Source organism: Moschus berezovskii, chromosome 10, assembly GCF_049115385.1.
Source record: "Moschus berezovskii isolate FMDL1 chromosome 10, NW_MosBer_1.0, whole genome shotgun sequence".
In the NCBI taxonomy this organism is placed as follows: domain Eukaryota; kingdom Metazoa; phylum Chordata; class Mammalia; order Artiodactyla; family Moschidae; genus Moschus; species Moschus berezovskii.
The window spans coordinates 48,996,235-49,020,022 of NC_142469.1; the positions used below are offsets into that span (position 1 = coordinate 48,996,235).

General features: G+C 44.0%; 1 protein-coding gene across 1 annotated transcript in view; it reads left to right on the forward strand.

The window, feature by feature from the left end:
• Positions 1-23,788, forward strand: part of RTN4IP1 (reticulon 4 interacting protein 1) — a 54,015-nt gene that overhangs the window by 29,522 nt on the left and 705 nt on the right. The window contains exons 6-8 of the mRNA XM_055433333.2: positions 7,694-7,830; positions 10,874-11,057; positions 14,287-14,379. Of these exons, the coding sequence (XP_055289308.1) occupies positions 7,694-7,830; positions 10,874-11,057; positions 14,287-14,379 (414 nt within the window). The remainder of the gene's footprint in view (positions 1-7,693; positions 7,831-10,873; positions 11,058-14,286; positions 14,380-23,788) is intronic.

Genomic DNA, 23,788 nt, shown 5'->3' on the forward strand with positions numbered 1-23,788 from the left:
CTGCTATACATAAAATACATAAGCAACAAGGATTTACTGTATAGCACAGGGAATTATACCTAATATCTTATAATAACTTATAATGGAATATAGTATGCAAAAACCCCACAAAACCCTGAATACCTGAAATTAACACAACATTGTAAATCAACTATATTTCAGTTTAAAAAAAAAACCAGACCTACTAGGATGGCTATTAAAAAATGGAAAATAACAATGTTGGCAAGGATGTAAAGAAATTGAAACCCTTATATAGTGCTAGTGGGAATGTAAAATGATGCAGCCACAGTGGAAAACAATTTGGCAGTTTCTTAAAATTCTTAATTCTGTATTAAACTTAGAATTACCTGTGATCCAGCAGTTCCATTCCTAGGTGTATACATGAGAGAAACGAAAATCTATTTTCAAGCAAAAACTTATATACAAATGTTCATTTGCAACATCAGTATTCATAATAGTCAAAGAAACGGAAACCTCCTAATGTCTATCACCTAATGAATGGAAAAACAAAATGTGGTGTATCCAAGGGAATGCTATTCAGCCATCAAAAGGAATGAAATTCTGATTCATGACGCAACATAGATAAACCTTCAAAACATAATGCTAAGTGAAAGAATCCAGACAGAAAAGTTCACATTTTGTATGATTCCATTTATATTGTGTCCAGACGAGGCAAACCTTAGAGACAGAAAGCGGTTGCTAGTGGCTAGGGGGAAGAAATGGGAGATGGAGAGGACTCCCAGGAAATGCACATCTGATTCCTCTTAATTCACCTTTGGATACTGTTGTGGTCTGACTGTTTGTGCTCCTCTGAAATTAATGTTTTGAAGTCCTGATGCCCATAGTGATAGTATTGAGGCCTTTGGGAAGTGGTTAGGTCATGAGGGTGGAGCACTCGCGAATGACATTAAAGCCCTTATGAAAGAGGCCAGCAGAGCTCCTGAGCCCTTCTACCGTGTGAGGACACAGAAGGCACAGGCTGCGAACCAGGAACGGGGCTCGGCACACACCTAGGGGCTGGCACCCTGACCTTCCAGCCTCCAGAACTGTGAGAGTACATTCTTGTTGTTTATAAGGTCCTCAGTCTGTGTTGTTATAGCAGCTCAAACAGACTTAAGGCAGATACCCAGTGCCTATCCATAGATTGCTGGTAAATGTGAATTAATAAGTAAATGGAAGAAAGGAAAAGAGAGAGGGAGGATGGGAGAAAGAGAGAAATATCATATCCTGCTGGTTAAAGCATAATTAGTATACCTAGTTTGGAAAATAATTTGGCTATTCTACTAATTATGAATATAAATTGCCCTGTGACAGCCTAACAAAAAATGACTGTACTTTGTAGACAGAAATATTGTCATCCCTCAGTATACCAACCTCATATTTGTTCAAGGACCTCCTTGGATGCCAAAATCCATGGGTGCTCAAGTCCCTTTCATAAAATGGCGTGAAGTGTCTAACTCTTTGCGACCCCATGGACTGTAGCCTGCTCGGCTCGTCTGTCCGTGGGATTTTTCAGGCAAGAATACTGGATTGCGTTGCCATGCCCTCCTCCAGGGGATCTTCCTGACCCCGGGATTGAACCTGAGTCTCTTACGTCTGCTGCATTCGCAGCCACGTTCTTTACCACTGGCGCCACCTGGGAAGCCCGGATAAAATGGCATAGTATTTGTATATAACCTACACACATCCCGTTGTATAATTTATATCTTCTTTAGATTGCTTATATCACCTAAAACAATGTAAATGCTGTGTAAATAGTATGCTGTTGATTCAGGTTTTGCTTTTTGAAATTTTTTTTCCTGAACATTTTCAATCCCTGGTTGGTTGAATTCACTGATGTGAAGTTCTTGGATACAGAGAGTCAACTGTACATGCATGTTCACCAAAAGATGTGTCCCAGAATATCCCCCAGAAATGTCCCAGGTATTATCCCCTAACTGGCCATCAGCACTAGAATGGGGCAGTGAGTAAACGTCGCTCAGTCATGTCTGACTCTTTGTGACCCCATGGAGAGTCCTTGGAATTCCTCAGGCCAGAATACTGGAGTGGGTAGCCTTTCCTTTCTCCACGGGATCTTCCCAACCCAGGGATCAAACCCAGGTCCCTCACATTGCAGGCGGATTCTTTTCCAGCTGAGCCACAAGAGAAGCCCAAAATGGGAAGGGAAAAGTGAAGTCACTCAGTTGTGTCTGACTCTTTGCGACCCCATGGACCGTAGCCTACCAGGTTCCTCTATCCATGGGATTTTCCAGGCAAGAATACTGGAGTGGGTTGCCATTTCCTTCTCCAGGCAAGAGGGGAAAGTGAACTGCAATATATTCTTATGTTTAGAGTATTACACAGCTGTGAAAACAAACTATTGGGGCCTTCCCTGGTGGTCCAGTGGCCTACCTTCCAATGCAGGGATGCAGGTTTGATCCCTGGTCAGGGAACTAAGATCCTACATGCCTCATGTCCCCAAAACCATAAACATAAAACAGAATCAATATTGTAACAAATTCAATAAAGACTTTAAAAGTCATCCACATCAAAAAATTTAAAAAAAGCAAACTATAGTTGTGCACAATGTAGTAGATGAATTGAACAAGTAGAAAGAAGTCAGAAACAGGAGTATAACTTACATGATTCCATTTAGTGATACTCAAGAACAGGTAAAACTAAACAGTAGTGTCTAAGGATGCTTATCTAGATAGAAAAACTTTTTTTTTAATAGGTGAGGGGAGGCTTATGTAAAAGTCCTGATAGTTGTTATCACTTCTCAGGGAATGAGGATGGTTTTGATTGGGAGAGGGAAGTGAGATATTCTAGTTCTTAATCTCGAGCGATGCTTAAGATAGTGTTTGCTTTGTAATAATAAGCTGTATATTTATATTCCACACACTTTTCTCTGTGTGTTATGTTTCACAATAAAAACATTTAAATAAGATTAAACAATTGATTAATAGAAAAATACCAAGGTTAAATCCCATACAAAGTTATTGTGAGAAAAAGAAAGAATGAAGAGTAGAAGAAGCCTATCTACAGACGAGGAAAACACATGAGAGAACATCAAAATGAAACCTGGAATTTCAAAACAAGCTAAAAAGAACATTAAAAATACAAAGACATGAATAAATCAGAATTGGAAAAAACTCAGAAATAAAGTAAAAAGAAATAACAAAAGACTAAACCAGAAGGAGGGCTTCCCTGGTGGTTCAGACAATAAAGAATCTGCCTACAATGTGGGAGACTGGAGTTCGATCCCTGGGTCAGGAAGATCCCCTGGAAAAGGGAATGGCTAACCACTCCACTATTCTTGCCTGAAGAATTCCATGGACAGAGGAGCCTGGTGGGCTATAATCCATGGGGTCACAAAGAGTCAGACCCAACTGAGCAACTTTCACTTTTCAAACTAGTAGGAACTCAAACACAACATATAATGCCGTATTCTTGCCTGGAAAATCCCATGGGCAGAGGAGCCTGGTGGGCTAAAGTCCATGGGGGTCACAAAAAGTCGGATATGACTTTAGACTAAACCTCAGCGGCACAGAGTAGAAACAATGTGTATAGAGGAAAAATTGTAAATTGCAAAGAAAGGAAGAGATAAGGGCTTCCCTTGTAGCTCAGCTGGTAAAGAATCTGCCCGCAATGCGGGAGACCTGGGTTCGATCCCTGGGTTGGGAAGATCCCCTGGCGAAGGGAAAGGCTACCCACTCCAGTATTCTGGCCTGGAGAATTCCATGGACTATCCATGGAGTCGCAAAGAGTCGGACACGACTGAGTGACTTTCATTCATTCATTCAAAGACAGATTCAAGAGAAAAGTGTCATGTATTGAAGGTAGGAAAGAAAATTGCTGTATCAATAACAGTCTCTGATGAGGAAAACCAAAACAAGGGAATAAAACAAACGTTAAAACCCATAATTCAAGAAACTTCCCTGAAATTAAATGATTTGAAACTACATATTAAATGACTGGAGTGCTTATCGAAGAACATGGACCCAGAATGAGCAGTATCAAGGGAAACTAGCAAATTACTGGCCTTTAAAGAAAAGGAGAAAAATAAAAAAAAATTGGGGACATCTTTAAAAAAAAAAAAGAATGTGACATATGAGTAAAATTAGGTTATCAGCACTTTTTGATAACAGTGCTTTAATGCTGGAACTGGAGTTGGAGTAACATTTAAGACACTTGAGAAAGAATATGCTAAAATTTTATATACAGCAAAACTGGCCTCTGTATACTAAAGGACATACACAAACTGTTAGTAACATGCAAGAACTTGAGGAGTATGTTCTGCTGATCTCTTTCTGAGAAATATACAAGAAAATGAGCTTCTGAAAACTAAAATGGCTAGAGAGACATAACTCTAAGGACTGGTGGTAAATGTTAAATATACAGTTATCTGTATAACTAAAACTTCATGAGGGCTTAGTACAGTGTAACTGACAAAGTAAACAGTACAACTGTTTTTTAAAAAGGAGGAATAGTGGAAAAGCATATTTAAAATTATTTGAATGCTTTCATTGATCATATTGGGGATGATTTTAGTACTGTTATTCAGAGACTGGTATGTGTGTAATATACAATAGAACAGTTGGGTATTTATGGCATATTTTAATTCTATAATCCCCTTTGTCTTTGACCATCAAGATTTTAGTAGGGCAAGAAAGAAGATACAGACGTAATACAGGTTAAGTAAAAACTTGATAGTCTGGAGTTTGAATTGGAAGTATCAAAATGAACTCAAGAGCTATTTTATATATGGGTGTATGCAAAACTGTCTCTTGAAATATCATTGCTCACATGCACACAAAATTTCAGGGCCTTGGAGTAACAGCAGATTCCAGATCTGTGGCATGAAACATACAAGAATGAGCGTAGAACATATAAAATAGCAGAGAAGTTAGTAAAGACTAGTTGAGTCATGTCAAAAAGACTCAGCAGCCAACTTGAAGAAATTCCTAAAGGTTATCAAAGAAGACAGTTTGAGCTTCAGAAATAGTCACGATAGTTACAAAAGAATGAAAGCTTCCAAATGTTTTTAAATCCATGACCTAAATGAGTTCATGATGATATTTTTGAAAAGTGGTCACTTGGAAAATGATAGGAAACCAATTTATGATTTTATAAACTAATAATAGGAAACAATTTTTGCCCTTTCTATATGAATTGTACACCTGCATAAACAAAGTCATATATGAGGAGTGGTGTTTCTTTATAAAAGTATTCCAGCTACGAAGTGAAAACAGGAGATAGAGAAGAGCACCGTTTGCAACCCCCAGCAGACAACCACTGAGATTTAATAAAAAGAGGAACAAGCAGACACGCTCAGCCTTCTATAATTTGCAGATGCTGTTCTTAATCTTGCTAAAAGGATATAAACAGGAAACAGAGGACAGAGTAGTATGTGGAACTGTCCCAGGTGTGCAGGCAGAAATTCCAGTTTCCAGGGAAAAACTCTGCAGGGTACATGGCCTAGATTTTTTCGCAGATAAATTTTAAGTGAAGGGGGGATAGAAGAGGAGCCTATAGTTAAAAAAAAAAATAGGATATCATATTTTTATTTATTTTTTTTTATCTTTACTTGACAATAATTTATTTATTTATTTATTTTACATTCATCTTTTTTTTATTATTGGAGGCTAATCATTTTACAATATTGTATTAGTTGGTTTTACCATACATTGACATGAATCCGCCCCGGGTGTATATGAGTTCCCCTTTCTGAACCCCCCTCCCACCTCCCTCCTTTCCTTATCCTCCCTCTGGGTCATCCCCGCACACCAGCACCGAAGCATCCTGTATCATGCATTGACCCTGAACTGGGGATATCATATTTTTAAAATGCACAAGACTAAACTGTGGTATCTAGGAAATACATATTTGGATGATAAAACCTTTTTTTTTTTTTTAAATGCAAAGAGGTGATTTATGCTAAGTATCAGGGTGATGATGACTTTTGGGAGGGAGAGGGCACAGTGTAGAGCTCTTGGAGTGACTGCCAGCTTGCTGTCCCTGTCGGAGTGCTGTCTGCCTTATAGACGTCTTATGTACTTGTGTTGTATTATTTCTTCTTCTTATTTTTAACAGTTTACATAAAATTGATTTTGCTTTAAAACCTTTCAGTAGTGTGCAGTGATAGTAGATGGGAAGATTCCCTGGAGGAGGAAATGGCAACCCACTCCAGTATTCTTACCTGGAGAATCCCATGGACAGAGGAGCCTGGAGGGCTACAGTCCACGGGGTCGCAAAAGAGTTAGGCATGACGAAGTGACTCAACGTCGACAACAGCAGTGAGAGTAGGTAGTTCTAAGTAGGAGAGGAAAATCTAGAATTATGGGGAAATAATTAATTGAACTTCTCAAGATGTGACAAATTCTTTCTGAGTATTTAATACTTTTTAAGAGAAGCACAAATTAAATATTGGTGCTTAGAACACAATTTCCTTTTTTCTTGACAGTTTCTTTTTTCTGCAGATACTAGATATTCACCTTGGATTGTATTCTTCACATATTTGAGTTGAGTTTAGGACTCGATGTTGAAAGCAACATGTCATTATACTCAATTGTCTCTGTGGCCCATAAACATAAAATATCATATTTGATGTCAGCTTAAATGTTTTAATTCCTCCTCAGATTTCCAGGGCATATTCCTTGGTTAATATTACTTTTTAAAAGTGAGAAGTTAGATAAGATTATGAATAGTTTTTAAATCCTTTATTTTTTTGTAGTTAACAGATCTCCAGCCTTTGTGTCCGTATCGCTGAGTGGGGTTTCAGTAGTGATCAGAACACAGCTCTCGCTTATTCTAATGAAGCTCTACAGCTTATATCAAGGAAGCTTGGGAAATTGATAGGACAGGAATGAGAAAACAACTAATTTGTTATGGCCTCTAACTGTCCATTTGAAAATTTCTCAGTGAACATCAAGTAACTGTTCTCAGACTTTTGCTGATAATGGCTCCCTTTTAATTGTATGAAATTGCCATTGTAGGAAAGAATGACAGCAATTTTGGAGCATGAGGCTTTCTGGATACTTAATCCTGAATCCTTTTTATTTGTCTAGTTATTTTAAAATATAAAGTATCTGCATTTTAAATCCCGCAAACCATTTATTTGGGTCTTTTTACTCCAAAGGCGAGGACCTGATCCATGTTTTGGGAGTAAAATGGCCACATTTGCTTCCCCTATTTTTAAGAGCACCTTTCACTTATTACCCAGTACCTGACTGCTTTGATGCAGTTGTCTGACTCAAGGTTATACTTGCTGGAGACGCAAATGAAGTAATGTTGTGTTTTTCTGTTCTGGATGCATTTGAAATAGTTAATATTCTGAGGATGTGGTGGTTTTTCTCCCATTACCTTTGTCATCATTGAAAATGCTAAGTTTAAGGCCATGAACTTTTGTCTTTTCTGATGCTGGTGAGGTTCTGAGCCCTTCTTTAAATGAATTGGTTATAACTTCACAAAATTAAGACGACTCACTGTCTCGTCCAGAGAAAATGAGATCTGTTTCTTGGATCTTTCTTTGTGAACAAAAGTTTAATCATTTTTGCTAGCCTCTGGCAGATGGCTTCCTGTGGTTCTTGTTAAGACGAAGCACTTAGACTTGTCTAGAGATTAAGCTGATGTGTGTACATCATGTGGTGCCGACTATTTTTTGTTTAACGCGGTTTTTCTGCCCCCCTCCCCTTTTTTTTCCCTTTTTGGGCAGGTAATGAAAGCATGGGATGCTCATGTGACAGCAGTCTGCTCCCAGGATGCCAGCGAACTTGTGAGGAAGCTCGGGGCCGATGACGTGATCGATTACAGATCCGGAAATGTGGAAGAGCAGCTGAAATCGTCAAAGCCGTATGTATCCAGGCAGCATGCCCATTGGGAAGGTGGGAACAGGACGATTGATCATGCACGCCTGAGATGGTTTGGTGGCCTTACAGTCATGCTGACAGCTTAGAGAAGAGTCTGTGAAACACTTCGTGTCACTAGAGGTCCTTTAGGTTGGTTTCTGTTTTTCCTCCAGATGTTAATACAGCATGATCATGTACTGTGATTTGTACCGAGGAAGATATTTTGCTTACCTGGCCTATTGCTAATTTTTAAGTTAACTTTTATTGCCAGCGTGTAAGAAGGCCAAATTGGGAGTATACTCCCTCCAGTGGCGTTTGTCACTACAAGTAAAACATAGAGCAGTATGTGGCGTGTGTGATTAGTGTTTTGCCCTTTTAATGGGGGTTTTAGAGAAGCAAAGGCCGTGTGGATACTAGTAATGGGAGCCTGTGGATGTTGTCACTGCGCCTGAACGCCAGGCTGTTATTTGACCGAACATACCAAGTGGGAGCGGACTCTGGAATTCTCTCAGGCCCCCATCCATCCTGACTGTGGCTCCGGCAGAGACAGGGAGGTGTTTCAGAACCTGATCTTCATTCAGCGCAGGGAAAGCGGCAGCAGAGTGTCTCAGGAGCTGTTTCATTGCTTCTGATTCAAAGATTTTTCCTTTTTTAAATTAGTTTTTTTTAAATTATTTATTCATATGGCTCCTCCAGGTCTTAACTGTGGCATGTGGGATCTAGTTCTCCACCAGGGATCAAACCCAGGCCCCCTGCATTGGGAACATGGATTCTTAGCCACTGGACCATCAGGGAAGTCCCTTAAATTAGTTTTCAGAAGCTAATTATTCTTGCTCACTTTAAGTAGAAGTATATTTTCATAGGTTAAAAAAAAAGAGAAAAAGACCTAGGCTTCCACATAGTAGTGTCAGCCAGTCACCTCTCTTCTGCTGCTTCTAGGAACAGCAGCAGGAGACAGGCCAGGCCGGCCATCTCCCTGCTGTCCACCTTTAGTTTTATGCACATCTGAAGCCTGTCTCCAGAGAAGAGAAGCCCTGGCGGGCGACGGTGGGCCCGCACACAGGCCAGCCTCCCCCTGCCCCTCACTGTGCTCCTCTGCATCTCTGTCCAGTGGCTTTGCTCCTCCTGTTTGCTCTTTTCCAGTCAGAGAACCTCACTAGCTCACAAATGCAGGCTGTTATTTTTTTGAATGACTGCTTAGTTAAAATTGATCTTTGCAGCTTCTGCCTGGAGGTTGGTCTCTTAATCCACCTAGAATAAATTTGTTCCTCTTTCCAATAGCCTTTTAGATTTGAATCCTAGGATTTTACATCAGGAAAGGACTTTGAAGTCCTTCAGCCCTACTCTGTCATGCTACAGTCGAGAACATAAGGGGCAGAGAATTTAGGAGTATTTTTCGTGCTCAGGATGATGCCACTTCATCATTAGTGGGAGAGCCGGGTCTGCAGCCTTGGTCTCTGGACTTCTTTTTTCAGGCAGTGCCAATTCTGTAATGGCAGGCTGCCCTCTATAATGCCATGGCTTCCCCGAGCTCAGTTGCAAGAAATGCAGGAGACCACGGTTCGATTCCTGGGTCAGGAAGATCTGCTGGAGAAGGGATAGGCTACCCACTCCAGTATTCTCAGGCTTTCCTTGTGACTCAGCTGGTAAAGAATCCTCCTGCAATGTGGGAGTCCTGGGTTGGAGAAGGGAAAGGCTACCACTCCAGGATTCTGACCTGGAGAATTCCATGGACTGTATATTCCATGGGGTCACAAAGAGTTGGACATGACTGAGTGCCTTTCAGTTTCAGGCTGCCCTTAAGTTTTATCTAAATTAAGTATCATTATATTTGTTTATCTAAAGTTTGGGAATGAAATAGGAACTTAAAAGTAGAAACTTACACTCATGAAAAGAATTTTCTGTTAGTCTTTTTTTCCTAATGAGAAGGATAATCTAGTAAGGTCACTCTTCTGCACTTCATATGCTTCAATTTTTATTTGCCCTTGTTTAGTTTAGTCCCATGAAAGACTCAGGGGCCATAGAGTTGGCCAAAGTTGGTTTTAGAAGCTTTGATGTTTGACTTCATGCAGATGAATTTAGAAGGGAAAGAGTTTGCGGAAAAGGAATTCCTCTATTAGCTTGCTTGATGTATAAGCATGTATTCTCTAAATAGATCTTTGTTTTCAAAAGTATTTTAAAATTTCTTTGGGTTTTATCCCCTTCAAGTAAACTGTAGTGATTACAGCAATTTTAGATTAGATTTAAGGAGTTGAGTATCTGTTAGTTCCTGTGGATTGCATTATGACTGGGTATTTTTGGCATGTTAGAGCAGAACTGAAGGTTGAGAGCAGGCTGTTGATTTCTCTGTAGGCATTGTGCTGATGTTGTACATGAAACCAAAAGAAAATTCCAGAAGGTGAAGAGGATGCTTCTACACGCAGATCTGATTGTGAAGGGAATAAAAGCAAATCACTCATGTGGGTCAAAATCTAATACACTCCTCTCTTAAGTATTCGCATGTACTAAAGAGTACTGTGACTTATATTGGACGAAGAGCTTTGCAGTTCTCTATAACGCTTGAGTCAAGGTGTCTCCGTCTTGGCAACCTTAGTTTCTCAACTATTGACATTTGGGGCTGGATACTTTTTTTTGTGGTGAGAGGCTTTCCTGTGTGTTTTAGGATGTTTTATCATCACCCCTGGACTACAGATGCTGTACCCCCTTACCACCACCTCCCCCAGTTGTCACAACTAAAAATCTCTCAAAGTATTGCCTAATATGTCTCCTGGGGACCAAAATCACTCTCAGTTGAAAACCACTTGTTTAAGTCATTCTTAAAGTATTAGAAAATAAGATGATTTTGTTATTTAAAAAAGAAGTCACATTTGACTTACCTTGGAGAAAACCCAGTAAGTAGATGTGCCTTTTCTCACCTGTCTGAGCAGCCACCCCTTTGTGAGCTGTCACGGAAACAAAGCATGGAGCTAACTGGCGGAGGGAGTGAAGGCAGCTTGGAGCCCTGTGTAAAGGCTCCAGGATGTTTTGCTATGATTCTTCCTCTCCAGGTTTGACTTTATCCTTGACAATGTTGGTGGATCTACCGAAACGTGGGCTCTAAGTTTCCTCAAGAAGTGGTCGGGAGCCACGTATGTGACTCTGGTGACTCCTTTCCTCCTGAACATGGACCGGTTGGGCATCGCGGACGGCATGCTGCAGACAGGCGTCACCGTGGGTTCCAAGACGTTGAAGGTAGGAGTAGAGTCTTGGTTGGTGAGAGCCAGCAGGCACCTCAGGCTTCTGAGATTGGGTTTCCTCTTAGCCTTTTCTCCTGCAAGAGAAAAGAAACTCTGGAGTCCCATACTGACTGGGTACAAATTCTTGCCTCCCCTTTGGTAGCCGTGTAACCCGTGAAAATGACTTAGTGTCACTAAGCCTCAGCATCTTCACCCGTGAAATGCAGCTAATGGTGTCTCCTTTACTGTGTATTGTAGGAATTAAATGAAATCTTCCATGTGAAGAACTTGGCACAACGCCTAGTACCAAAATGCGCTTATTAAATGTTAGCCTTTATGATTAGCTATATTACCTCTCGCGATTCTGTCTGATACAACTTCTGTTTTTTTCTTGTCTGTGCCTGATGGCTCTCTTTCTGTTTCTCCATCTTAATACATAAGTCTCTTGTGTATGAGGGTGGAAGTTTTATTAAGACAGCACAGAGCCGGCTGTTTTCATGGTAGTAACAAGTTGGTGATGGACAGGGAGGCCTGGCGTGCTGTGATTCATGGGGTCGCGGAGAGTCGGACACGACTGAGCGACTGAACTGAACTGAACTGAACAATGGGATGTGCCAGTACCTCAGATGCAATCAGTGATATAAAAAAAATAAAGATACATGCTTTTTTTTTTTTAATTTGGCAAAATACTTCGGGCTCAGGAGAAAGGCAATAAAAGTTTCCTCGAGGGTAAAAAGATTGTATGTTGCGCTACACTGCCCATATTTGCAAGGCGACTGGCTCAGTAAGTATCTTCAGCTTCTTCCTGATTCTAGAAATTAATTTGGAAGCTTTTGGGGGTGGAGTTTAGGACTTTAAGTCTCTTGAATGCCCTGTACTGACTGAGTCCTTAGAGGTGGGGAAGAAGGGCCGAGGTGGAGGAGACACTGCTCAGTCCTTAGGAACTGGGTCTGGGTGACAGAAGTGAGCAAACCGGGCAGTGTGCCCCAGGTTCTTTCCTTTCACTTGGTTCAGACGGAACCCAGGAGCGGTGTGCACAGGGCGCTTTGTTGTGGAGAGAGGAATCTCAGCTGTCCTTTGTCTCTTCTTTCCCTTTTCATCAAACCCAGGCTTCCCAAGTGCTTTAACATATAAGTTTAAGTTTTCCATAAGATTTCACAGTTGGTGTTCCAGGGAGGCCTCTAACAAGTTGAGCTTCAGAGTTGTCCTGTGAGAGTAAAACAGGCCTAGCTCTCTTCATTTTCCCTTTCCCTTTCTTGAAAGATGATAGTGGTAATCTCATGCGAAAACCTTTTAAGTAGTTTCTGATGTCTTCCTGAGAATGTGCACAGTTAAAGCCTCATTGTAGTGCCTGCCTGCTTTGGTTTACGCTCTCCTGTAATGGCCTGGAAAAAAAAGAAACCACAGACCCCTTAGAGCAGAATATAAAAATTCTGCTGTTGCAGACCAAAAGTTTTACTGTGCAGAGCAACCTGCTGTGAAGAACTGTAGATCCGGCAGTTGTGACCATCGCTGTTCCTTCTTTAAAACCCTGAACAATTACCAGAATGTTTTAATTGTAGTTGATAAGGCCAGTCCTTATAGAGAAGTACATGAACAGATATCCTGTGATTATAATTAACTGGACCTGCTGTAAGCTTGGGACAGACCAATGCCTCTTGTCTAGCTGCCTGAGCCTTCAAATATGGTTTTGTTTGTTTTAGTTAGCTCCCTGGACCAGTGCTTCCTGACCTCTTTCATGCTATGACACACACAGGAGATGATAGTATTTAAATGGCATACTGAGAGTGCCCTGAGCCAAGAGCATACCATCTGGAGACTTCTGTCAGCCCGGGCTCTGCCCTGCTACTCCAAGGGCTTATCATACCTACTCTAGGGTGAGCTTGGCTCTGTTTGCATCTGTGGTCCTGGAATAATGATTACCAGTGACCCCTTTAACTCTTAACAGTGTTCCAGGTTGAGTGAGCTAGGGGGTCACTCAGCCGAACCAGTAAGGCATTCTGGGCACATCTGCTGCGGAGCTCTGCCTCGACAGCAGCTTGGGTCTGTCTGTTTCTCTGCAGTCTTGAAGACTGGTTTGCACTGTCCCGGTCTTTCCTCAACAAGCTTTACTTTCAGCTCTAGATAAATACTTGTCGAGTCCTTTCTGTGTCAGATACTTTGCACGCATTCGCATTTAGCCCCTGCAGCAGGCCCATCAGCTAGGTGGTGGAGCCTCCATCCTACAGGCCAGGATGCAGGCTGAAAGAGGTAACTTGACCTGCACGACACAACCATTGAGGCCTGAGGCAGAGCAGCAGGAGAGTTCTGGTGCCCCTGCCAGCTTCATGCTGAGAGGTGAGGCAGTAGTGAGCTCAGTGCAGAAAGTCTGTGCTCGCCCGACGGTGGTGGGCGGCTGTGGGGAGGGAGGCGGCGGGTGGACGCTGGCTGGCCCCGTCCCACCTCTGGATCCCTCTCATCTGATGACATTTAGTTGGGAGGGTCATTGAGGTATCACAGAGAACCTCAGCTCACTTGCTGTTTTGATAATGGCTTACCCTACCTCTGACATGAAGAATAATCAAAAGTGGGGGTGGCAGTAGAGTGGTCATGACCCTTCTTGGTATAAGATTTTTGCTAATCTTCATCGGGGCCGAGGGGGCATTTTATCCCATCATAGCATTCATTCAGTTACTTGGGACTCGGTGTAATTATAGGGGAAGGTCCAGCCGTGATGCATGAGGAACTTTACACTTCGTTTTGCTTTTAAAACTGTCTTATTCCTCTGAGCCAGAAAAAAAAAAAAATTGTGATTGGATTTCTTGTCTAAGATCATATTTTGGTGCCTTATGCCCTTGAAGCATTCCTGAATTAGGTAAAACCTCTTTTCTGAGGTCTCGGGGCTTTATTCACACCTTGGTAGGGAAAGTCTAGAGGTCTCAGCCCCTCATATCTCCTAGGGGAGAAACCGAGTATGTGAGACTAGTGAGACTGCTCTTGAAAAGAGAGCTTTCCTGTGCTTGCTTGCCTGGCAGTCACAACTTGGGAAGAAGCCCGAGTTCACACGGGTGTGTCTCTGTTCACTCACTCAGTCGTGAGCATCCATGGTCTGTCAGTCGCCATGCTGGGTGTACAGCTCATTGTGGCAGCTTGAGATGGGAAAGCAGTCTGTCTGTCTTAGTCATCCGGGAAATACGTTTCCCTAAATTTGCATTTAAACAGATTTCTTCCTTTCTGAAATTTGACATGTTTTGTTTTCTTTTTAGCATTTCTGGCAAGGAGTCCATTATCGCTGGGCCTTTTTCATGGCCAGCGGTCCGTGTCTAGATGACATTGCGGAACTGGTGGAGGCGGGAAAGGTAAGTGTGATGCCAGGGTGTCCCTGGTCACCTGGGAGCTCTACAGAGGTAGGCTCGGCCAGTGTCCACGCTGCCTTATATGCCAAAGCCAAGTGCTGTGTCTTGGGCTCTGTCTCCGTGGGAATCATAGCGTTTGAGAACGAGCATATGCCATCCAAGGCAGCCCCCTTGGTTTATAGATGAGTCAGGCCCAGAGAGCTTATGTGCTTTTCTCAGAGACACTTGGTTAGATGGCAGTAGAGCTGGGATCTACAGCTAGGCTGCTAACATTTTGATAACAGTCCTGAAAAAAAGGTACTGTGAAGACAGTCGTTGCACAAAGATGGGGATACCCTTGTGACTTTACAGTTGAATTGTTTCTTGGGCTTCTGAGGGTGAGGCTGCTTTGGAGGCAAGCCGACTTCTAGATGAGCACGGGGAACAAACACTGTGACTGTAAACCTCAGTAGAACTGGACTAGAAGTTGGGTCGCCGGGTCTCCCGTCCCCAGGGCAGTATAATAAAATTGATGGCAAATAAATGGTATGTCTGAGAGGGTCAGTGGGCAGGACATGGTTCAGAATGATGAAGATTTTGGTGGACACAGCTGATTGGTGTTTCTATTTGAATCTGTCCTGACTTGATGGGGAGGGACTGCTCTCTGTAGCCTAGTTTTTGGGTGTCAGAAGGCCTCTCAGGGTTGATGGAAGTTGAGAAAGACTCCTTGGCTCCTACCTGCTTGTTTAAGTTCTTACGTGGTTTTCATGGCCCAGACATGCCATCTCTGGAAGAATAACCCAGAAGGCAAACTCATATTCTGGTGCTGATATTTATGATTTTTATTGAGAAATTATATGAAATTACAGAATGGGGAAAATTATATACCCTGAACGTTGCATGAGGTCATAGATACAATGGTTATCATGTTATAGATGAGAAAACCGGCTCAAGAGGATAAAGGGACACGTTCCAGTTTGCAGAAGTGGGACCAGAGCTCATACTTTCTGACCCCAGTCCTGTGCTTTTCCCTCTCCTCCGTGAAGCTGCGTGCTTAGTGCTTGAAGCTGATCTGGGATTTGAGCTTAAAATTGACCTGTCCTTGTCATTTTGCGGTGGGCAGGGAAAGAGTTGGAGCAAGGCACACCACGTGACCCTTGCTGAGCCACGTGGAGCCTCTTGAGACCGGTTTCCCTGTGTTGGCACCTGCCCCTCGCTGGCTCATTTCGTCTTTCCACTTTGGTTTCGGAAAAGAATGTTTTTAGGAAATTACTGGTTGCTTTTGTGCACTTAGTTTTTTTGTTGTTGTCGTTGTACTATCATAGGCAAGGAAGCTACGGCAGAAAGTGGCTCATTACTCTTTCCAGAATATTTTGGTCCCAAGTTTGCATGCCTTTTCTCAGATTTCTAAGTGTTGATGTGTCCTGGGTGAACAGGGACAGCCTTGTCCTGACTGGAATTGAGTGCCTCTCTGTAGGGTTCTCCACACATCCCCCAGAGGGGCTTATTTTTCTTCTAGGAAGAAGGAAGTGAGCTGTCATCAGATCATATGGCCCAAAGTTCTACATAGTGCTGAATGGGGATGGAGCCCCGTCCTTAGAGAGGTCCCCGTCCTCTGGAAGTCACCACACTTGTCTGACATCTGCTCCAGACTGACCACATGCCTATCATCACTCTTTTGTGTTCGAAATATTGTGATTCTATCTAGAAATTACTAGTTATGCAACAGAGGAGAGAGGTGACTTATGTATGTGTCCCCACTAAATCTGGTGGATATCAGGTGACATGGCTAACAGAAGACATAATAGAAATAAATAAAGATGCCCTTTGGGCATCACGTCCTCCTCCAGGGGTGGCTGAGGAGGTGGTCCTTTGGCCTTTGATCCTCCTCTCACCAGGGCGTTTGGGCTCATTTCTGACCATGAAGGGCTCTGGGGCTGTGGTGGTTGATATGTGATCCTGGATCCATGAAGAGGTCAGCTGTCCTGTGCATCCTGCTTTGTTGCGGGTGTGAGAGATCGTTGCCTGTCTACACTGGAACATTGGAAAGGATAACACATCTACTGACATATTATGTGGTTAGTAAAGCTTGTTAAATTGGACAAGGACATTGAAATCCTTCCAGGCTTTGGCTGAGTGCTTGATGAATCTAATTACAGGTGTCCAATAGATGACCTGGAGTTGTTATTTGACAGTGTGCGGCCATGAACCAGAAGAGCCTACTCTTTTTAAATGCTTTAAGTTTTTGAATGAGTAATACATCTGTAAGATTCTAAATCCAAATGGTAGGAAAAGTTATCTCACAGAATCTCCTTTGACTCCTGTCCCTCAGTCATGGGGCTTCTCCTTGTCAGACCACCACCATTACCAGTTTCTCGGGTATTCCAAAGATGTTCTGTGATTCAGCAGGGTGAAACAAAAACGTGATTTGTAATTAGCACATTGAGTTCAATGGGCTGAAACTGAAATTGTGCCTTATGCCTGAAGTTTATTGGCATTTTCTAAGCACAATAAACATTTCCTGTTCTTATGCTTCTTAGCTAACTGTTGGTGTTGGGGTGCCTACCACAATGCATGAAACATCAAAAGACGTGAAAGAAACTTGAACTGTTTGTTGCTGCCCCTGAGGAGGGGAGCTCAATGGCTGGGGCTCAAGTATGGGATCCTTTGTGCACTTTGATCTTCCTGAGTATGTGTATGCCCACCTGTGTTCTTCGTGTGTTAAGGTCATTTGAGTCCACAGGTCCATGCAAGAGCCTAGGTGACCAACCACGTGTCTTGGTTGAGTGATGTTGTTCCTCTCTTGGTTTATTTATTTTAGCCAGCATCAGAATAGTCACTGTGGAACTTATTTGAATTTAATTCAAAACTGTTACTGAGGGCTGGTAGGCATTTTGCTTTGCTCAGTAAGGTGTGGAGAGGTGCGTTGGTCACGCTGAGTTGCATCCTGAGCTCTGTTCTCTAGAACTTTCTGCACTGAAGGTAATGGTCTCTGTCCGCATTGCCTGGTGTGGTAACCACTAGCCACATGTGGCTGTTGAACACTTGAAATGTGGCTGGTGCTACTGAAGGAGCAGATTGTTAATTTTCCTTCAGTTCAGTTCAGTTCAGTCGCTCAGTCGTGTCCGACTCTCCGCGACCCCATGAATCACAGCATGCCAGGCCTCCCTGTCCATCACCAACTCCTGGAGTTCACTCAAACTCATGTCCACAGAGTCGGTGATGCCATCCAGCCATCTCATTATCTGTCATCCCCTTCTCCTCCCGCCCCCAACCTTTCCCAGCATCAGAGTCTTTTCCAGTGAGTCAACTCATCGCATGAGGTGGCCAAAGTATTGCAGTTTCAGCTTTAGCATCAGTCCTTCCAATGAATATTCAGGACTGATTTCCTTTAGGATGGACTGGTTGGATCTCCTTGTAGTCCAAGGGACTCTCAAGAGTCTTCTCTAGCACCAAAGTTCAAAAGCATCAATTCTTCGGCGATCAGCTTTCTTCACAGTCCAACTCTCACATCCATACATGACCACGGGAAAAACCATAGCCTTGACTAGACGGACTTTGGTTGGCAAAGTAATGTCTCTGCTTTTTAATATGCTATCAAGGTTGGTCATAACTTTCCTTCCAAGGAGTAAGCGTCTTTTAATTTCCTGGCTGCAGTCAGCATCTGCAGTGATTTTGGAGCCCCCAAAAATAAAGTCTGACACTGTTTTCACTGTTTTTCCATCTATTTCCCATGAAGTGATGGGACCAGATGCCATGATCTTAGTTTTCTGAATGTTGAGCTTCAGGCCAACCTTTTCACTCTCCTCTTTCACTTTCATCAAGAAGCTTTTTAGTTCCTCTTCACTTTCTGCCATAAGGGTGGTGTTATCTGCATATTTGAGGTTATTGATATTTCTCCCAGCAATCTTGATTCCAGCTGTGCTTCTTCCAGCCCAGCATTCCTCATGATGTACTCTGCATATAAGTTAAATAAGCAAGGTGACAGTATACAGCCTTGACGTACTCCTTTTCCTATTTGGAACCAGTCTGTTGTTCCATGTACAGTTCTGACTGTTGCTACCTGACCTGCATACAGGTTTCTCAAGAGGCAGGTCAGGTGGTCAGGTATTCCCATCTCTTTCAGAATTTTCCACAGTTTATTGTGATCCACACAGTCAAAGGCTTTGACATAGTCAGTGAAGCAGAAATAGGTGTTTTTCTGGAACTCTCTTGCTTTCTCCATGATCCAGCGGATGTTGGCAATTTGATCTCTGGTGCCTCTGCCTTTTCTAAAACCTGCTTGAACATCTGGGAGTTCACGGTTCACATATTGCTGAAGCCTGGCTTGGAGAATTTTGAGCATGACTTTACTAGCGTGGGAGATGAGTGCAATTGTGCAGTAGTTTGAGCATTCTTTGTTATTCCCTTTCTTTGGGATTGGAATGAAGACTGACCTTTTCCAGTCCTGTGGCCACTGCTGAGTTTTCCAAATTTGCTGGCATATTGAATGCAGCACTTTCACAGCATCATTTTCAAGATTTGAAATAGCTCAACTGGAATTCCATCACCACCACTAGCTTTGTTCGTAGTGATGCTTTCTAAGGCCCACTTGACTTCACATTCCAAGATGTCTGGCTCTAGGTCAGAGATCACGTTATCGTGACTATCTTGGTCGTGAAGATCTTTTTTGTACAGTTCTTCTGTGTATTCTTGCCACCTCTTCTTAATATCTTCTGCTTCTGTTAGGTCCATACCATTTCTGTCCTTTATCGAGCCCATCTTTGCATGAAATGTTCCCTTGGAATCTCTAATTTTCTTAAGAGATCTCTTGTTTTTCCTATTCTGTTGATTTCCTGTATTTCTTTGCACTGATCACTGAGGAAGGCTTTCTTATCTCTCCTTGCTATTCTTTGGAACTCTGCATTCAGATGCTTATATCTTTCCTTTTCTCCTTTGCTTTTCGCTTCTCCTCTCCTCACAGCTATTTGTAAGGCCTCCTCAGACAGCCATTTAGCTTTTTTGCATTTCTTTTCCATGGGGATGGTCTTGGTCCCTGTCTCCTGTACAATGTCACGAACCTCCGTCCAGAGTTCATCAGGTACTCTATCTGTCAGATCTAGTCCCTTAAATCTATTCCTCACTTCCACTGTATAATCATAAGGGATTTGATTTAGGTCATACCTGAATGGTCTAGTGGTTTTCCCTACTTTCTTCGATTTCAGTCTGAATTTGGCAATAAGGAGTTCATGACCTGAGCCACAGTCAGCTCCTGGTCTTGTTTTTGCTAACTGTATACAGCTTCTCCTTCTTTGGCTGCAAAGAATATAATCAGTCTGATTTCTGTGTTGACCATCTGGTGATGTCCATGTGTAGAGTCTTCTCTTGTGTTGTTGGAAGAGGGTGTTTGCTATGACCAGTGCGTTCTCTTGACAAAACTCTATTAGCCTTTGCCCTGCTTCATTCCGTGCTCCAAGGCCAAATTTACCTGTTACTCCAGGTGTTTCTTGACTTCCTACTTTGGCATTCCAGTCCCCTATAATGAAAAGGACATCTTTTTTGGGTGTTAGTTCTAAAAGGTCTTGTAGGTCTTCATAGAACCGTTCAACTTCGGCTTCTTCAGCGTTACTGTTTGGGGCATAGGCCTGGATTACTGTAATATTGAATGGTTTGCCTTGGAAACGAACAGAAATCATTCTGTCGTTTTTAAGATTGCATCCAAGTACTGCATTTTGGACTCTTTTGTTGATCATGATGGCTACTCCATTTCTTCTAAGGGATTCCTGCCCACAGTAGTAGATATAATGGTCATCTGAGTTAAATTCACCCATTCCAATCCATTTTAGTTCACTGATCCCTAGAATGTCTATGTTCACTCTTGCCATCTCCTGTTTGACCACTTCCAATTTGCCTTGATTCATGGACCTAACATTCCAGGTTCCTATGCAATATTTTCCTTACTTTTGATGAAATGCAGATAGCCACACGTGGCTCAGGCATGGTTTTGGCCAGGACAGCTGTAGAGTATGCTGTCGGTTCTGAGGCAGATGGTTTTCCAGACCCCTCTTGGAATGGCTGGGTCCTAATTTTGCAATGAACTGTATTCCAAAACTTTAAATTCCTTTGTTTGCAACTGGATTCCTGCCATGCCCCATAGGAAGAATGTAGTGGTTAGGGACTGAGTCTCCGGGACCATTAGGAGAGCGCTGTCCTGCCAGATGTGGCAGGTACCTCATGGACCTCAGAGCCTTGATGCTGCTGGTTTTTCAGATGCGTCTGAAGTTGTTTCTGTGGGGAGATGCAGGCTGAGTTTCTCCTCTTACCTTCTGGCTCTAAGTGCCTTTTTTCAAGGGGTCCTAGGGACAGTCCTGGGATGCTTCCAGAATGGGTATGTTTACTCCCTTGGGGAGTAGCCTCCTTCCGCACCCTCCCCCTCCCATCACGCCTCCTAATCACACCTCCTTGTCTTCCAGCCTTGAATTTTCCATATGGGGCCAGGGAGTTCAGAAATAGCAAGTCTGAGCAAAGCCCAGCCTTTCCTCCTTCATATCTCCTTAGTTTAAGCCTCCTTTTCCCCCTTTATCCTGACTCTGGAAGTCCTGGCCCTGTAGAGGAACTCAGAGATGCCCCTTTCCGTGAGGTGGGGATCAGCCGTGGCCCTGCCGCCTCTGCCCTGGGCCCTGGGCCTGGCCCCCGGTGGTGGACTAGGATCGTGCCAAGGGCTTTAGGTCACCCTGGGCCTCTGTCCCCTCACACTCCCCACCCTCTGAGGTCAGTTTCTGTGCCTGGTAGAGGCTGTAGCTGAGGGTCTGGGGAAGAGGTGACAGACTCAAGAGTTCCCTCCCCAAAGTGTCCCCAAGCTGTGCAGTGACATGGGGGTCCAGGATCCTCACTCTGCTCCTCTGCTAAGAGCTCTGACCTTGAACTTAGCCCATAACCACATGCGCTTCAGTTTCTAATCTGTCGAGCAGGCTGGCTCAGAGATTCCCCCCAAGTCCTCCCACCCCTGTTGGGCTCTACTGTTCAGTGATTCCTGTGGGGAACTGGGGACTGAGGGAGAGCCTCCCCTGGCCACTGGGCCTGCCTGGGGGCATCCCCTCCCCACCAGCTTTCAGCAAGAGGGTTTCTGCCTTGGAGGTGGGAGGCTTCCCAACTGCTGCTGACAACAGTGTTCCCGGGCTGCACGAGGAAGCCTGAGGTTCCTCCCATGGTCCTGTTCTCAGGGAAGGATGTCAGGACCTGGCTTTGAGCACCCTTTAAGGAAGGGAAGGGCCATCAGGAGAGCTTGGATTTGGGTCCGAGACTGGGCTGCTGGAATGCTGCAGCCATGGGCTCCCAGTCAGCTTAGATCCCTGCGCGCCCACATTGCCCCCAAGTGCGGTGTGCAGCCCGCAGCTTTATAGCAGGGCTCCATGCGTGGGCCGGGCTGCAGCAATCATCACAGCAGCGTCCCCACCATGCCATGGGTAACCTTTGTTTCCCCTTTCTGGGTTTTTGCTCTGATCCCTTTGACCATCACAAACAAGCATTCTGGGTCTGGTGTGAGGCTGCGCGTAGACACTGCCTCTTTATGCTGTTAATCTCTGTTTGATGTCACATATTCAGCCAGCAGTGGCATTTGCCTGCCTGTTCATCGAAAGCCTCTTCTTCATTGTCAGTTTTGGGAAGAGCTGAATGCCCGTTATGCCCCAGTCAGCCCCATGGGATTATCCGCCACAATGGGCCTGACCAGCCAGATTAAAGCATGCTGTCGCTGCTGGCTGCCTGGGTCATCAGTTCAGACTCTGCGTCTCAGGCCAGGTTCTACAGTGGGTGGAGCCTGCCAGGCAGCCTGTCATTCTGGAGTGGCTTCCCATAATGCTGCTGCTGGTTGCTCTGTGATGAGTTAGTCCCTGTTGCCTCCTTTCTCGATTTCTCTCTCAGGTGCCTGCTTAGTAGCTGCTTTGCGTCAGCGCCTGGCACATAGAAGGAAGATGCTCAGCCTCTGTGGAGTGGGTGGATGTGCCCCCGATTAACACAAGTCAGGAACCCTAAGCATGAGGCAAAAGGTTGTAGCGATTCCCGCTCTGATGTGCAGAAGACTCTTCTCCCCTAGAGATTCCGATGGAGTTGATCTAACAGGAGACCAAGAACTCTGCATCAGCATCCAGAAAGCAGTGTCCCACCGCCTGGGTTCAGAAGGTTCTGGGTGGGACATGCTGGAACAGCCTGGATGCTTTCCACTTTTCTACCAGACAAGCAAGTAGGTTTCCTCCAACAGGCTGGCTCAAATCTGTTCTGTTCATAGCGGCAGCTGTGTTGAGGTCATGCTCAGCTTGCTGGGGAGGGCCACAGTTATAAACCAGTGGTGGCCTATGGACCACGCGTGAGCTATCTCACTGGCCTGGACACAGCCTGGATCCTGAGCTGGCATGGTCCATTAACATTTACATGGCTGACAGGCCAGCCAAGATGCAGGCTGTGATGAATCCATATAATCCTTGGTTACCTTTCTCTCCCCTTAAGATTTTAGGGGTAGGTATAGAAAGCAGCTGGTGATGTACAGATTTAGTGTATGATGGGGAGAGCAGACACTCTGGTACCAGCTCACAGCCTGTCTTACCACTCAACAGTTACGTGGCATTGGCGATTTAACTCTGTGCCTTAACGTATCCATCTGTAAAAAGGGAATAATAACAGTACCTACCTCATAAGGTGGCTGTTGGGATTAAATGAGGGAAAATACATAGAGTGCCTGGCACAGAGTGAGGACAGTCCATGCTGGTGCTGTTATGAGCTTATCGTGGTTCATAAGTACAGAAACATTTTCAGCGTTTTGGAGAAGGGAACTTTTGGGGTCTGAGATGCTCTCTGGTGGCACGGCTGTGAAATTCACACAAGAGGAAGGCCCATCTGAATACCACAAGAGCATGTACTTCTTCCTCTTGTAAAAGGGTCGCAAGATGTAAGCTCATGCCTTCTGACAACTGATTCCTGCCTGTGGAGCAGTGGGAGATAGTTCACCGAGATGCCAAGTGGATAGTGACTGATTTTTGCTTGAAGTTTTAAAAAGGATGAGTTCAGTCAGATGTGTGTGTGGGGGGAGAGAGCGCTAGCTGGTCCCAGTTTCAAAGGCAATTGCTGGCAGTGCTAACGATACCCCACCCAGAGCCAGCAGGATTCGGGCCTTTACGAGCTGGTGTTCCTGTAAATTCTAACCAGCTGTGCGGCTCAGCAAAGCCCCCAGGGCAGCTCCAGCCACAGGTGGGCCCACAGAAGACTCTCGCTTCCCAGTTACCCTACTAGTTTTCACCTAAGTGACATTTATTAAGCTCCTGCTATGTGCCTAACCTTGTGCTGGGGACTGTAGGGGATACAGAAGAGGTGGCCTGTACCACGATGCACTCAGCTTCGGTCAAGTAGATATGCCGAATATTTAACAAATTTTATACTATCCTGTGCACTGCCTGCACAG